At 40.5% G+C, this 16,247-nt stretch overlaps 2 protein-coding genes and 1 pseudogene across 2 annotated transcripts; 1 reads left to right on the top strand and 2 right to left on the bottom strand.

The window, feature by feature from the left end:
• Positions 1-109: 109 nt before the first annotated feature.
• On the top strand, positions 110-1,132 carry LOC132710092 (olfactory receptor 6X1-like). The gene has a single exon (XM_060685539.2). It carries the CDS (start codon positions 110-112, stop codon positions 1,130-1,132), a length of 1,023 nt encoding a protein of 340 aa, XP_060541522.2.
• Positions 1,133-8,866: 7,734 nt separating this feature from the next.
• Positions 8,867-9,800, bottom strand: LOC132710091 (olfactory receptor 6M1-like; annotated as a pseudogene).
• A 3,822-nt stretch (positions 9,801-13,622) lies between these two features.
• Positions 13,623-14,549, bottom strand: LOC132710090 (olfactory receptor 6X1-like). Its single transcript, XM_060685538.2, has one exon. The coding sequence runs from the start codon at positions 14,547-14,549 to the stop codon at positions 13,623-13,625; it is 927 nt and encodes a 308-aa protein (XP_060541521.2).
• Between the last annotated feature and the right edge of the window lie 1,698 nt (positions 14,550-16,247).

The raw sequence follows: 16,247 nt of genomic DNA on the forward strand, positions 1-16,247 counted from the left end.
CTGTTTCTTAACTTTATTTGTAAATGTAATGCACACATTAGCAGTATTTTCTTGAAATACTAGAAGTTATCAGAGCTACCACTGAGAAATCATTGACAATTTTGAAACGATGGAGCCTAGGAATATGTCCACAGTAACTGAATTCATCCTATTAGGAATTCCTTTTCTGTATGATTTTCACCGAGTCTTCTTTGCGGTGGGTCTGTTCATGTACCTTGTAACCATCCTTGGGAATGGCTTCATCCTCATTATCGTCGCAATTGAGCCAAGACTTCAGACCCCGATGTACATCTTCCTGAGCAACCTTGCTTTCCTGGAGATCTGCTATACCTCCAGCGGGGTACCCAAATTGCTACAGACTTTTATACAAACCAAAACGACCATCTGCTTCCACTGTTGCCTCACTCAAGGATTTTTTCACAACTGTCTTGGTAGTACAGAACTTTTTACCCTCACCGCTATGGCCTTTGACCGCTATCTGGCCATCTGCAAGCCCCTTCAGTATCCTATCATGATGTCCAAGCATCTGTGCCTTCAAATGTCTTTGGCCACCTGGTATGCTGCCTTTGTGATGATCTTTTTTATTTATTTGAACATTTGGAGATTGCCATTCTGCGGGTCGAATGTTGTTAACAGTTACTTCTGCGATTTGGGTCCTCTGTTGAGCCTTGCCTGTGCAGACACCCATTTTATCGAGTCTCTCATACTGTTCAACGCTTTTGTAATCATTATTATGACGTTGCTTCTCACGATTCTGTCCTATATTTTCATCATTGCCACTGTCCTGCGCATTCCCTCCGCCGTAGGGCGGAAGAAGGCCTTCTCCACCTGCACATCACACCTGGTGGTGGTGTCCATATTGTATGGTGCTCTTGTCTTCATGTTTGTGAGGCCCAACATCCACGCCTCAAACCGCGTGACAAGGACTGTGGCGGTCTTGAACACCACTCTTATCCCAATGCTGAATCCTTTCATATACACAATTCGGAATGCCGAAGTCAAAAAAGCCATCCAGAATGTAATCCATAAAAGGAAAAGGATCTTAAATGGAGATAATGACCGGTACAATAGTTCCAGGACTCACACAGGTAGTAGGAATAAGATGAATTTTAGAAAATGGTGGCATCGGTGACAGTTTGAGTGACGCAATCAGAATTCAAGTGGCAATAATTTCAGACTAAAAAACACTATTTGACTTTATAGTTTACAACATAGGTAGTCCTTGACTTATGACCACAATGTGAGTCCAACGTTTCTGTTGTTGAGACAATTGTTAAGTGAGTTTTGCCCCGCTGTACTCTTTCTTTTTTTAAAAAAAAAAAAATCTTTATTAAACATTTACAGTAAAATTAACACATAATAATGATTGGAAAACAATATAAGAAATGAAATGTAGGAACACATAAACACAAGACTAAAATGAAACAACAAACATGACTAACCGAGAGTTAAGGTCACTTTCCAATTAATATTAACTAATATCATCCTAACCAAACATTTCAATACAATCAAGTTCTTTTAATTATCTACAAAACAATTGGCCTGTTTTTTTCAAAATTATAAAGAATTATATAGCCTATTAAGTATCTATTTAATCTAATAAGACAATCTTATCACCTATCTCCTAGGTTTAACCTTTTTTAAAGACAGACAAAGCATCTGTCCCAACTTCTATTATATATTGAGTCTTTCTTATCTTTTAAGATATACGTTAGCCTGTCCATCTCAGCACATCAAAGAATCTTATTTATTATCAGATGGTCAGGAGGCGTATCTGCATCTTTCCACAGTTGAGCAAATGCCATTCTCGCCGCTGTTGAGACATGGACAAATATATACCAATCCTTGTTGTCAATGTGATCCGGTCTTATTACGAGTAAGTAGAGGTCTGGGTGGAGGGGAAAGCTCACACCTGTTATTTCCAGCAGCCACTCTGTATTTTCCCCCAATAGCATCTAGTTGATGGACAAATCCACCACTGATGGAAGAAAGTACCCTTGGCCGACCCACATTTCCAACATCTATCAGAGGGTCCTGGGAACATCTTAGCGATTCTGGCGGGTGGGAGATACCAATGGTAGATCATCTTATAAAAGTTTTCTTTGAACGGGGAAGAAAGGGTCAGTTTTACTCTCTTTCTTGACACGGTTGTTAAATGAATCACTGCAGTTGTTAAATTAGTAATATAGTTGTTAACCAAGTCTGACTTTCTCGTTGGGTAAAACTGATCCTAGAGGCATTGTTTCTTTTTTTTTAAAAAAAGCCTCTCTACTTACAATCATTCATTTAGTGACATTCATTCGGTTTTGTTTTAATTATTATTTAAAAAGTAAGAAGAGGATCAATTAAGTCCAAAATTACATGTCAGTTACAACTCTTGGGAACTTTGGTAACCCTTTTATTCTGCAAAGCAGCTCATGGAAAGAACTGTTGCAATGTTTCAGTTTTTCGTTTTGAGATCCCTTCCTTTTAATGGATTACTGGCTAGATGAAAGAGAAGCATATCAAAATCATAATATAGTTTGATCTGAGCTTTGCTCATTCTCTGCTTTGATATGGCCTACAGGCTAATCAATAAAGCTATCATATCTTTAAGAAATGTAATTAATAGAAAATCAATTCAAAAAATTCAAAAAGAAGAAAAAGAATGAGTTTGAACCTTCTTTTCAGACAAAAATATTGTTGCGCCCTGGTTTATTTGTGAATATTTTTATTTATTTATTCAGTTTCTATAGCCACCCAACTCAACCAAGGGACTTTGGGCGATTTACAATAAGAGATGTAAAATGTTGTTAAATTCTTGGTTTTCTCATTCACATCATCATTCTGTTCTTATTTATTCATTCATTCATTTGTTCATTCTGTCAGGGTTCTGACGGATGCCCTAATTAAATCGTGAGCTTCAAAAGAAATCCACTTATTTATTAGGAACTCTATGTCAGCATGTTCCCAAATGAAGCCAACTCTGACCTGATGTAATTTATGGCCTTAATCATGACCCTGTTTTCCCCCTCCCCCCAAGTGTGTCATCAATCACATTCACCAACGGAGCAATTTCACAGGTTGTAGAGACCACTCCCCTCCAACCGCAGTGGATAATCCTGGGAGACAGCCTTGAGAAAGATATGTCTGGAATGCACTCTTGTCTTTGGCTGCTGGCTGTTTCATCGGTTTTCCCAACTCCCTTGCCTATGGCAACTTGAGAGCAGGCCAGGGATGCTCTGCGAGTTGACACATTCCTTCATTCGTTCATCACATTGTTAAACTGCCCTTCTCCCTCACAGGAGATGTTAGATAAACATCATTGAAAGAGTAAAACACACACAGAGAGAAATTGTTTAAAAAGACAGAAAAAATATATACATCACATCATATATACTATCCTGGTTAGCCATCCTGGCTTTCATGATGTCCATACAAGACCTTAGATATTGCCTTTTGTCCTTTAGACTTATGATTACTTTCTTCCAACCACTTCACTCTCACTTCACTTTCCTTAGTCTCAACACATTCACTCTGTCTTCATACATTTGCTCGCAATTCAATTATCATTCGGTCCCTCAGTAGCAATCAAATCCTATCAATATAATATAGTTGTGCCTATGGCTCACTATTAAATCAGACCATTTTAATTTGTTTTCCCATTCATTCTTGATCCTAACTCTTTTTTAAAAAAATGGATTTATCTCACTCCTCCACTATACACCAATGTATTTGGAGTTCTTTATAAAATTATACTTTCTTGAAGGGAAATGTTTACATCATTTGCAATACCCCTGAGAACCTGTTAAGAAATCACATAAGGGAAAAAAACAATCCTCTCAGCTATTCACACTTACAAACAGAATTATATGTAACACTTTTCCTTGTTAATATGGTCTCCAGGAACACATTCAATCATGACTAAGAAGGTAAGAACAGAGATTATCTGTTTGATCTAGACTGTAATCCTGGTTAAAGACTGTGCCCTTAACAATATCTGTAAAACTGATGTTTATGAGAGAGAAAAAAATCAACTTTTTTTCTGTGCTCAAAGGAGGAAATCTTTACATGTGGAAGCTGTGATGATAGATAGCTAAATAGCTAACCAGCAAGAGAGAGTGTGTGAGACAGAGAGAGATGATAGATAATAGAAGACAGACGGACAGATAGACAGACAGACAGATGATAGACAGAGATAGATAGATAGATGATAGATAGATAGATAGATAGATAGATAGATAGATAGATAGATAGATAGAGATAGATAGATGCATGGATGGATAGATCGATAGATCGATAGATGATGGATGGATAATGGATAGATTGTAGATGGATAGATGATAGATGGTTAGGGTGGATGGATTGGATAGATTGGATAGATGGATGGACAGACAGATGGATAGACGGAGGGGGGAGAGAGAGAGACAGAGAGAGGTAGACAGGCAGACCGACCGACAGATAGATGTAGGCTGAGCCATTCCGGAATGTAGGCTATGCTATTGGAATGATAGCCATAAGACATACCATGTTTTGGGATCCCAGGTTTCATATGGCCTTGAAAATCATCCCAGGATTCAAATTCAAATTAATTAAACACCATGAAATAAAATTCCTGTGAATGCAGTGATGATTTTTTTCCCTGTCGTATTAGTCTGTTTGAATTGGGGAGGTGGGAAGGTTTCCAGGGATCCATTTGAGATTTAGTCTGAACCACTGATGATCCAGCAGCCTTGAATTTTGCATCCTTCCCTTCTAAGAAAAAGCAGCTTATCTCCCAGGGTTAATTCTTCCTAGGAGATAAGAGGTATGAACCTAAGAAGCAAAAGGTAGCCACCTTCTCCCATAATTGTCTATGAAAGTTCTTTCTGCTTGTGCAGTAGAGGAAAAGTTATTTCCTGGTCAAGGGATGCCTTCACAATATCTGTTCTTGTGAAGGTAATTAAAATGAGCCCAACCTGATGATCATGAAGAATTTGTAAACAAATTTGTAAATTTGTCTGCTTCATGTATGGATTGGAGGGTTTAAAGTGGCTAATGATGGCAGTAGTCCATTAAAAGGAAGGGATCTCAAAGCAAAAACCCTCCAATCCATACATGAAGCAGACTGACACCCATCATGAAGAGGTGGCACGGCCATGAACACGAAGCCAAACAACAGCAACACAGCTCACCAGCTCAAATCCCCCTGCTATTCAGACTAACCGGAGCACAACCAAGCCCCCACCTAAACAGAACACACACCCATCCAATCAGAGCACAGCCAAACCCCCAACCAATCAGAACACACCTCCACCCAATCAGCCAAGCTCCCACCCAATCAGTTTAACCCCCACTGGCAGTTAAAAGGAAGAAACAGCTGCAATCACACACATTGCCCCTAGAAGCACGAAGCTGAAAACACCAGCCTGAAGATGACGAATGAGACTTCGTCGAAACGTTGCCAAGACACCTCCAATTTTACGCGGGAGAAAACCCAAATAACCAAAGACCTACATAAACAACACAAAATGTCTGACAGGCCTGAAAGTGATGATTGGAGATTTCATCCCACCATGGCCATTTAACAACTTTATCTACATAGGAAAAAACCCTGATTACAAAAATATCATACATTTAAACCTATGAATTAAAAAGTATAAATATTTGACCTTTACAGGGAAAAGTCATAAAATATGGGCGTGGCTGGCTTAAGAGGTTCAAAAAAAAAAAAAAAACCCGAAATAGTGCTATCCCAGTCTCCCATAAGTCTCAGAATAAACAACACAAAATGTCTGACAGGCCTGAAAGTGATGATTGGAGATTTCATCCCACCATGGCCATTTAACAACTTTATCTACATAGGAAAAAACCCTGATTACAAAAATATCATACATTTAAACCTATGAATTAAAAAGTATAAATATTTGACCTTTACAGGGAGGAGTCATAAAATATGGGTGTGGCTGGCTGAAGAGGTTCAAAAAAAACCCCCCGAAATAGTGCTATCCTAGTCTCCCATAAGTCTCAGAATAAACAACACAAAATGTCTGACAGGCCTGAAAGTGATGATTGGAGATTTCATCCCACCATGGCCATTTAACAACTTTATCTACATAGGAAAAAACCTGATTACAAAAATATCATACATTTAAAGTGTCTTGGCGACGTTTCGACGAAGTCTCATTCGTCATCTTCAGGCTGGTGTTCTCAGCTTCGTGCTTCCAGGAGCAATGTGAGATTGCAGCTGTCTCTTCCTTTTAACTGCTAGTGGGGGTGTGAGCTGATTGGGTGGGAACTTGGCTGTGTTCTGATTGGGTGGAGGTGTGTTCTGATTGGTTAGGGGCTTGGCTGTGCTCTGATTGGATGGGGGGTTGGTTGTGCTCTGATTGGCTGGGGGTGTGTTCTGTTTGGGTGGGGGCTTGGTTGTGCTCAGCTTAGTCTGAGTTGCAGGGGGATTTGAGCTGGTGAGCTGCGTTGTTGTTGTTTGGCTTCGTGTTTGTGGCCGTGCGAGCTCTTCATGGTGGGTGTCAGTCTGCTTCATGTATGGATTGGAGGGGTTTAAAGTGGCTAATGATGCAGCTGCGGTCTGGCTTTTGGTCCTTGGTCGTGGCCCCTCAAGCAGTTGCATCCACAACAAACCATTTTTATACCAAATATATTTTACTGATAAAGAAATAAAGGGAGACTGGTATAGATCTATTTCAAGCTTCTTAGCTCTCATCAGCCAGCCTTACCCTTACTTGGATTCGAACCAGGTAAAAAAAATAACCAGTAGTAAAAAAAATGAATCCCACCACTGACCAGGACCATGTGCTTGGTGGTTCTGTTCACCATTAAACCCTCTTTCCAAACAGCCTCCATGTTTCCAGTGTCTTTCTCTCTGCTTGGAACTGGACCAGATGGATATTTCTCTCAACACTCTTGTCCACCAATTCTGAGATAGCTTTCAGTACAATTAATGGGGATCTGATTTTTTTTTCTCATTCTATTTTGGCAAGATTCTCCTCCCCACCCCCTGCCCCACCTTAGGACTTTCTTGTTGATATCTCAAGGACTTCTTAGGAGGTCCCTGAGCACCACATAGACCTCTGTGGGCCAATTTAAGAAAGCTAATCTTGGAAAGTTTTGTGCACTAAGTTATTGAAAGATACAGTATATCCAAGTGCATGTGTATGCTTGTTAAGTGTGTTTCTGTGAATGCACACAAACACATACAGGATGTAAATGTATATATGATATATTTCCCTATTGAAATAACAGTTCTTCAGAAAAATATGACATTTCAGCTAGAAAAATAGACATTTTAATTATCCATTTTGGGGAGGCAATATTTACATCATATTACATCATTTTTCTAGATGTTCTATTTTTTGGGTATTACTTTGCAGTAACATTCCTCCTTATAACATGATTGATTTGAGGCCACGATGGCCTTTTAAAAATCCTTAACTTTTATCAACTGACAATGCCCCAAATTTAGTTAACCATTCAGACACTGTTTTTTTTTAAAAAAAAATATGATTTCCAGTATTGTGGCAGAAAGTAGGGACACTTGATTCCCTATTTTGATGATGGCATCATTAAAGGATTTCTGTCTGCCTGCCTGCCTGCCTGTCTTTCTGTCTGTCTGTCTGTCTATCTATCTATCTATCTATCTATCTATCATCTATCTTTTATCTATCTATCATCGATCTATTTCTATCTCTATCTATCATCTATCTTTTATCAATCTATCTCTATCAATCTACCTATCTATCCATCCATCCATCCATCCGTCCATCCATCATCTATCTGTCTGTCTGTCTATCTGTCCATTCATTGTCTGTCTGTCTGACTGTCTGTCTGACTGTCCGTCCGTCCATTCATCTATCTATCTATCTATCTATCTATCTATCTATCTATCTATCTATCTATCTATCTATCATCTATCTATCTATTATCTATCTTTTATCTAACATCAATCTATCTCTATCATTATCTATCTATTTAGCATTAATCTATCTCTATCAATCTATCATTTATCCATCCATCATCTATCTATCTATCTATCCATCCATCCATCCATCATCTATCTGTCTGTCTATCTGTCCATTCATTGTCTGTCTGCCTGCCTGCCTGCCTATCTATCTATCTATCTATCTATCTATCTATCTATCTATCTATCTATCATCTACCTATTATCCATCTCTCTCTCTCTCTCTCTCTCTCTCCCCCTCTCTCTCCAGCTTTCTAACTTTTTATTCTAACTTACTTTCAATTCCCTCTCCCCTCTCTGTTTATCTGTCTCTCTATCATCTACTGTATTTCTATCTCCCTCTGATCCCTATGAAAGTAACCTTTATTTTGGGAAACTGATAGTGTATGGCAGGGCTGTCAAACTCCTGGCCCATGGCCCAGATGCGTCACGTGTTGGCCATGCCCATGCCCAGTTTGCGAAGAGGCAGAAAGTCCCGATATGCCGCCATGACGATGTGAGTTCAACAGCCCTGGTGTACGGAGATCTACACATAGAAAGGTAGATACTAATGGAAGTTGGTTTTTCATAAAGCACAATGGTAGAATCAGAAGGTATATCTCACTACTGTGTCCTTAAAACACCACTTTTCTTGCTATTATTGTTTTCAGCATGAGTCTGACACTTAAACTCCAAAAGCTTTCTCTAGATAAGCACTGACTTTTGGGGGCAGGCTGGGGGTAAGGCGGAGTACCAACTATAATTTGCACTCTTTGGAGTTCCTATTCATCAACAGATTGGCACTTACAATTCCTTCATTTGATTGCAGCAAAAATAAAATGTAGCCATATATTTAGACCTGGATTTAGGTTCACAATAACCCAAAGGTATATCACACCGGGATATGTACATTGGTATCAGAATCAACATATTCTTGAATTAAATGAATGGTCACTCCTTTTTGGGGGCAAGGATGTCCATTCGTTTCAAGGCATCTTTGAAGACTTCCTTCACTTTCTCATTCCGGAGGGTATATATGAATGGATTCAGCAAAGGGGTCACCACAGTGTGAAGCAGGGCCACCCCTTTGTAGAAGCCAGAGGAATGGATTTTCTCTGGTAGAAGGTACATGAAAATGGAACATCCATAGAAAATCAAGGTCAAAGTAATGTGAGCACCGCAGGTTGAAAATGCTTTTTGTCGGCCAGCTGAAGATGGAATGCGTAGGATGGTGGTAATGATATATATGTAAGACAACGAGGTTAGGAAAAGTGAAGACAGGACAACCAGAACCATTGATACGTAGCTCAACCATTCCAGTGTGGTTGTGTCCTTACAGGCCAGCCTCAGCACAGGGAGGATATCACAGTAGAAGTGGTTAATAACATTGGGGCCACAAAATGGGATCAGAGAAAAGGGGGATTGCTGAGAAAAGGACCGAGAAGAAGGCTCCTATCCAAGAGCAAGCAGCAAGTTGGAAGGTGAACCAACCACTCATGTTGACGGAATATCTCAAGGGGTTACAGATGGCCACATAGCGATCAAAGGCCATGATAGCTACCAGAATGTAGTCTGAAGTTCCCAAGAAGAAATAGAAATATATCTGGATCATGCAACCCGTAAAGGAAATAACTTTTCGCTCTGTGATTATATTGAACATCATTTGGGGAATGATAACAGTGGTGAAGCAGAGTCCGGAGAATGAAAGGTTGCCCAGAAGCCAATACATGGGGGTGTGGAGTCGATAGTCTTTCCACACAAAGAAGATAATCAGAACATTCCCACTCAATATTAATATGTAGATCACTGCTAGGATCAGGAACACAGGAACCTTGCATTTCTGGATGCCAGGAAAACCTATTAAAATGAATTCTTTCACCATGCTGTAATTTTCAGACCTCATACTTCCTTTTATTATTTGTAGTCTTCTGGAATTTTTTAAAAAAAGTTAAATTAATTAGGCGTCGATTTGTTCACAATCAAGAATAACAAGGTCATTATTTTTCAGAGCAGGAAATTTGTCTTCCCTGGATTCAGTTATATCATGAATCAAAACATTGAAAAATTACATTTCCTCATTCAATGACGTATTTGAGCAAAGGTACTACACAATGACAAGCAGATGAGCTCATGCTCATGAAGAGTGTAAGCATACACTATTTAATATTTTCAATAAAAGAATACCAATGTTGTAATAACTTCAGGAATCGTTATATAACAGAATCAATATATAACAGAATAACAGAACAATAGAGTTGGAAGTGACCTTGGAGGTCAATCGATTAATCAACCAACCAATCAATCAATCAATCAATCAGTCCATCAGAATAGAGCTGGAAGGGACTTGGAGGTTTTCTAATCCAACCCCAGGCTCAGGCAGGAAACCCTGTATCATTTCAGTCAAATGATTGCCCAGTCTCTTCTTAAAGTCCTCCAATATTGGAGCACCCACAACTTCTGGAGGCAAGCAGTTCCACTGATTAATTGTTTTGTCAGGAAATTTCTCCTTATTTCTAGTTTGCTTCTCTCTGTGATTAGTTTCCATACCTCACTTCTTTCGTTGCCTTCAGATACTTTGGACAATAGGTTGTCTCCCTCTTCTTCATGGCAACCTTAAGAGGTTGCAGAAAAAAAATGCTTTTAAAAGCCTCTGACGATCAGGCAACTCAGCTGGGATCGCCAGAGGCTTTTAAAGGCATTTTTTTTCCTACAACCTCTTCGGCTGAAGAGGTTGTAGAAAAAATGCTTTTAATTTATCTAGCTTTTGAGCGCCACCTGAGAAGAAAGTTGGGATATAAATTCCAACAAATGCAGAACAAAATACATTATCCTTCATAGAAAAAAGTTTATTTCTTTATGATTATACACAAAAAATCATAACAAATACTTTCCACATGTTCAGGATTTAGAAACCTTGAGCATCTGTACAGGTAGTCCACAAATTACAACCAACTCTTTAGTAACTGTTTGAAGTGATAATGGCACTGAAAAAGAGATCAGGGGTGAAATTAAAAAATTTCCCCTACCGGTTCTATGGGCATGTCTTGTTGGGGGAGGCCATGTGACTGGGTGGGCGTGGCCAACTCGACATCACTCATATCTAGGGGCTCCTCACCGGCCCCTCCCAGCCACTCCTTGTCACAAATGGCAGGAAAATGAGCCTTAGCAGACTAAAGCACTGTTAAGTAACACCAGCTGCCTGCAATTACTGCAAGTTCAAATCTCACCAGGCTCAAGGTTGACTCAGCCTTCCATTTTTTCGAGGTAGATAAAATGAGGACCCGGTTTGTGGGGGCAATAAGCTGACTTTGCATAAAAAAGAACACCGCTTAGGGGGCCCCAAAAGCCCTACTAAGCAGGTATATACAAAAGTATGAAGACTATTCCTTAACACACTGTAAGCCGCCCTGAGTCTCTAGAAAAGGGTGGCATATAAATCAAACCAATAATAATAAACAATAAACAATAAAATGGGGAGGGGAATATTCCTGCCTACCATCGTTCCCTCGGTCTGTGCTGTGATTGAGGAATGGATGACAGGCAGGAAAATCCCCTTCCCCATTTTCCTGCCTTTCACAAAAACAGCTCCATTCCAGCTGCTTCCCCCCCGTCCCCCTCCCTCCTGGAGACTACCTTAAAAGGGACAGGCTGCAGCAGCTCTGTTGTGAATGGAGGGAGAAAAGTTAGCATTCTCTCTGCTGCATTTAACATTGAATTCTGTGGCAGAGAGAATGCTAACTTTTCTCCCTCCATTCAAAATGGAGCTGCTGCTACCTTTATTGTTCCCTCCCGGCCCCCTCCCTCCTGGGGATTACCTTAAAGGGACAGACTGCAGCAGCTTCGTTCTGAATGGAGGGAGAAAAGTTAGCATTCTCTCTGCTGCATTTAACATTGAATTCTGTGGAATATCGAGCAGCTGGAAGAGGTAAGCGGTAACCGGTCGGACGTGAGTGGGGCCAAGGAGGGGTAATTACTACCAGTCTGGTGAACTTATGCCCATAAACCATAGTGGTTCACTCGAACCGGTCTGAACCGGTAGGATTTCACCCCTGCTTATGACCGTTTTTCACACTTATGACCCTTGCAGCATCCCCATGGTCACGTGCTCAAAATTCAGACACTTAACAACTGACTCGTATTTATGACAGTTGCGGTGTCCCAGAGTCACGTGATCCCCTTTGACGACCTTCTGACAAACAAAGTCAATGGGAAAGCCAGATTCGCTTAATGACCATGTTTGTTTGTTTGTTTGCTTGCTTGTTGATTTATTTATTGAATTTATATTGCCGCCGATTCACTCATGGTGACTCAAGGTGGCTCACAGAATTTCAAACCTGATTTAAAACAATAAAACTAATAAAAAGAATCAAATAAATTAATATAATATAATATAATACAATCACCCCCACCCCTGCCCCTCCACCAGCAGATCTCACAAGCCATTTAATGGGCTCCATCCCACTCTGGGTTTGCCAAGCCCGTTGGAAGAACCAGGTCTTCCGCACCTTCTGGAAGAGTGTTAGAGTAGGGGCCATTCTAATCTCTGGGGGAATGGTGTTCCAGAGAAGGGAGCCAACATGGAAAAGGCCCTTCTTGAGGGTTACACCAGGTGTATCTCCCTCGGGGATGGGACCCGCAACATTCCCTGCCCCCCTGATCTGATGGGTCGGGTAGATGTGACCGGTAAGAGATGGTCCCTCAGATCACCTGGCCCCAAGCCATGAAGGGCTTTAAAGGTGACAACCAGCACCTTGAATTGCACCCGGAAACAAATCGTTAACCAATAGAGCTCCCGCAGGAGAGGTCTCACATGTGCACACTGGAATCTGCACAAAACCATGCGGGCTGCTGCATTAGTAACTTAACTGCAGTGATTCATTTAACAGCCATGTCAAGAAAGAGAGTAATGTGGGGCAAACCTCACTTAACAATTGTCTCAACAACAAAATGGTTGGACTTACATTGTGGTCATAAGTCGTGGACTACCTGTATTGCAAACTGTAAAGACAAATGTTTTTAAGTCTGAAATTATTGCCAGTTGAATTCTGATTGCATCACTCAAAATGTCACCGATGCCACCATTTTCTAAATTTCATCTCATTCCTACTACATGTGAGAGTCCTGGAACTCTCCATAACACCGCTCCTGCGCGAGCTGCACTGGCTCCCAGTGGTCTTCCGGGTGCGCTTCAAGGTGTTGGTTACCACCTTTAAAGCACTCCATGGCATAGGACCTAGTTATCTTCGAGACCACCTTCTGCCACTGACGACCTCCCACCGACCCGTGCGCTCCCACAGAGAGAGCCTCCTCGGGGTGCCATCAGCCAAACAATGCAGGCTGGTGACCCCCAGGGGGAGGGCCTTCTCTGTGGGGGCTCCCACCCTCTGGAATCAATTGCCCCCAGAGATAAGGAGAATCCAAGACCTTCGTGCCTTCCGCCATTCCCTTAAAACTTTCCTTTTTCAACAAGCCGGGCTGGCCTAACAAATCCTTTTAAATGATTTTAAATGATTTAAATTCGTTTGTCTTTTTAAATTTTGGGCCAAATTGAGATATTTCCTTTTAATCTGTTCTTAATCTATGTATTATGTATTTATGTGTTTTTACTTGGCTGTACACCGCCCTGAGTCCGTAGGGAGAAGGGCGGTATATAAATCTAAAGTAAATAAATAAAATAAATAAATAAACTATTGTTCCATTCATTGTCTCAATTTAAGGTCCCTTTCTTTTTCTGCACTGCATTCTGGATGGCTTTTTTGACTTCGGCGTTCCGAATTGTGTATATGAAAGGATTCAGCATTGGGGTAAGAGTGGTGTTCAAGACCGCCACAGTCCTTGTCAGGTGGTATGAGGACTGGACGTTGGGCCTCACGTACATGAAGACAAGAGCGCCATACAATATGGACACCACCACCAGGTGTGATGTGCAGGTGGAGAAGGCCTTCTTCCGCCCTACGGCGGAGGGAATGCGCAGGACGGTGGCAATAATGAAAACGTAGGACAGAATCATGAGAAGCAAGGTCATAATCACTATTACAAAGGCAGTCAACAGTCTGAGAGACTCAACAAAATGGATGTCCGCACAGGCAAGGCTCAACAGGGGACCGATATCACAGAAAAAACTGTCAACGACATTGGATCCACAGAACGGCAATCTCCAAACCATAAAATAATGAAAAAAGATAATCACAAAGGCGGCATACCAGGTGGCCAAAGACATTTGAAGGCACACCTGCTTGGACATCATGATGGGATACTGAAGGGGCTTACAGATGGCCAGATAACGGTCAAAGGCCATAGCAGTGAGGGTGAAAAGCTCTGTACTACCAAAACAGAAGTGAAAAAAGCCTTGAGTGAGGCAACAGTGGAAGCAGATGGTCGTCTTGGTTTGTATAAATGTCTGTAGCAATTTGGGTACCACAGTGGAGGTATAGCAGATCTCCAGGAAAGCAAGGTTGCTCAGGAAGATGTACATTGGGGTCTGAAGTCTTGGCTCCATTGCCACGATGATGAGGATGAAGACATTCCCAAGGATGGTTACAAGGTACATGAACAGACCCACCACAAAGAAGACTTGGTGAAGATCATACAGAAAAGGAATTCCTAATAAGATGAATTCAGTTACTCGGGACATATTCTTAGGCTCCATCATTTCAAAATTGTCAATGATTTCTCAGCGGTAGCTCAGATAACATCTAGCATTTCAAAAATTACGGCTAATGTGTGCATTACATTTAAAAATCAAGTTAAGAAACAGAAACAAAAGAAGAAAAAAATCCCAGGAAGGAAGGGTATAGGAAGCACAGTGCATTTAAAATTTCTGAAATCTTCTATTTATCTAAATTTGTCTGGCTGGAAAACTGACTATTATTGTTATAACACCTACAAGTTTAATGAAAAAAAGGAAATGCATTTTGTCATTTGCAATACATTATGCCAAGAAGTATATGGAAAGTCATAATAATGTCAAAATTCAGGTGCACCACATTAGATTTCAGTTTTTGGATTGATATTTCAGGAGTTACACTGGCCATCTTCTTTTTTCCTGGAATAAAAGAAGAACACATTTCAGCAGAAAAAAATATCTTATTAAATAAAGGTGCTTTCTCAAAAGGCAACTGGACTTCCTTTGTTTCTCCTTGAAAGTGTTTAGCTTCTCATTCAAGAAGCTTCATCAGCTCTGACTAGATGGCATGGGGAGGGTGGTACTATTAGTTATTCCTGTCAGAATTTCTTTTTTTTAATTTGATTTATATGCCGCCCTTCTCCGGGGACTCAGTGCGGCTTACAATGCGTTAAGCAATAGCCTTCATACTTTTGTATATTTTTACAAAGTCATCTTATTGCCCCCACAAACTGGGTCCTCATTTTACCCGCCTTAGAAAGGATGGAAAGCTGAGTCAACCTTGAGCCTGGTGAGATTCGAACTTACATTAATTGCAGACAGCTTTCTTTAGCAGGTTGCAGATAGTAACCTACTTTTAAGGTTCCAAAGAGGAACTATTTTCTCTCACATTCTGGAGAAGGTTCTGGAATAAGAAATGAAATGTTTTCAAGTAAAACAGGAAAGTCCAATTGCCTTTAGGAAGCAAGCACCTTTGGGATGTGGGAAGCCCCTCCCCGTTTTACAAAAATGAAATATTTTGAGGCACCTTTTAGGAATGCAGATTGGGTCACCCATTCAAGACAGGGTATTTTTAAACTCCCTGCAGCAAAGTCTGAACAAAGGCAGGATGGTAGGATTAGCCCCTCACTCAAGATCCAAACCAGGATTAAAGCCATTAAGCCACAATAGGAATTGCCCAACAAATTCAAATTTCCTTTTGGCCATAATTGTGGGTGACAGGCACAATTTTACTGGCAGGGACAAGCAGGACCTGGATGACTGAGAATCTCCATAGAGGGAATTCTTTGAAAAAGACAGTTATGGATTTCTTTATCGATAATGCTTCATCTGTAAAATAAGCCAGCCAAATTTAGAATCCTAAAATGATGGAGCACATGGGATTCTGATTCTCTCTGTGTACCTCTCCATCCTTTGGACCATCACACTGACAATTTGGAAAAAATGGAGGGAGTGTGATACAGAAAAAAATGCACGTTGCTTTGAGTTTCTGAACAAAAACTAGAATACAAATCAGATAAATAATTAGACGATCTGACTTGATTCCTTTCTATTAGCTTCCAAGGGCTCAAATTCCTACTGAACATCAAAAGAGACATAGAAAGGATTTTTCCTGCCTTTTGAAACGTTCATCTCAGTTTACAAATCTTTCATGATAATGAGGTTGGGCTCACTTTAATTACCTTCATAAGAACAGATATTGTGAAG

This window comes from Pantherophis guttatus, chromosome 4 (assembly GCF_059756535.1).
Source record: "Pantherophis guttatus breed Tessera chromosome 4, ASM5975653v1, whole genome shotgun sequence".
In the NCBI taxonomy this organism is placed as follows: domain Eukaryota; kingdom Metazoa; phylum Chordata; class Lepidosauria; order Squamata; family Colubridae; genus Pantherophis; species Pantherophis guttatus.

Excerpts from the sequence above, each read along its gene's own strand:
- LOC132710092 (XM_060685539.2), top strand. The coding sequence starts at position 110 with ATGGAGCCTAGGAATATGTCCACAGTAACTGAATTCATCCTATTAGGA.
- LOC132710090 (XM_060685538.2), bottom strand. The coding sequence starts at position 14,549 with ATGTCCCGAGTAACTGAATTCATCTTATTAGGAATTCCTTTTCTGTAT.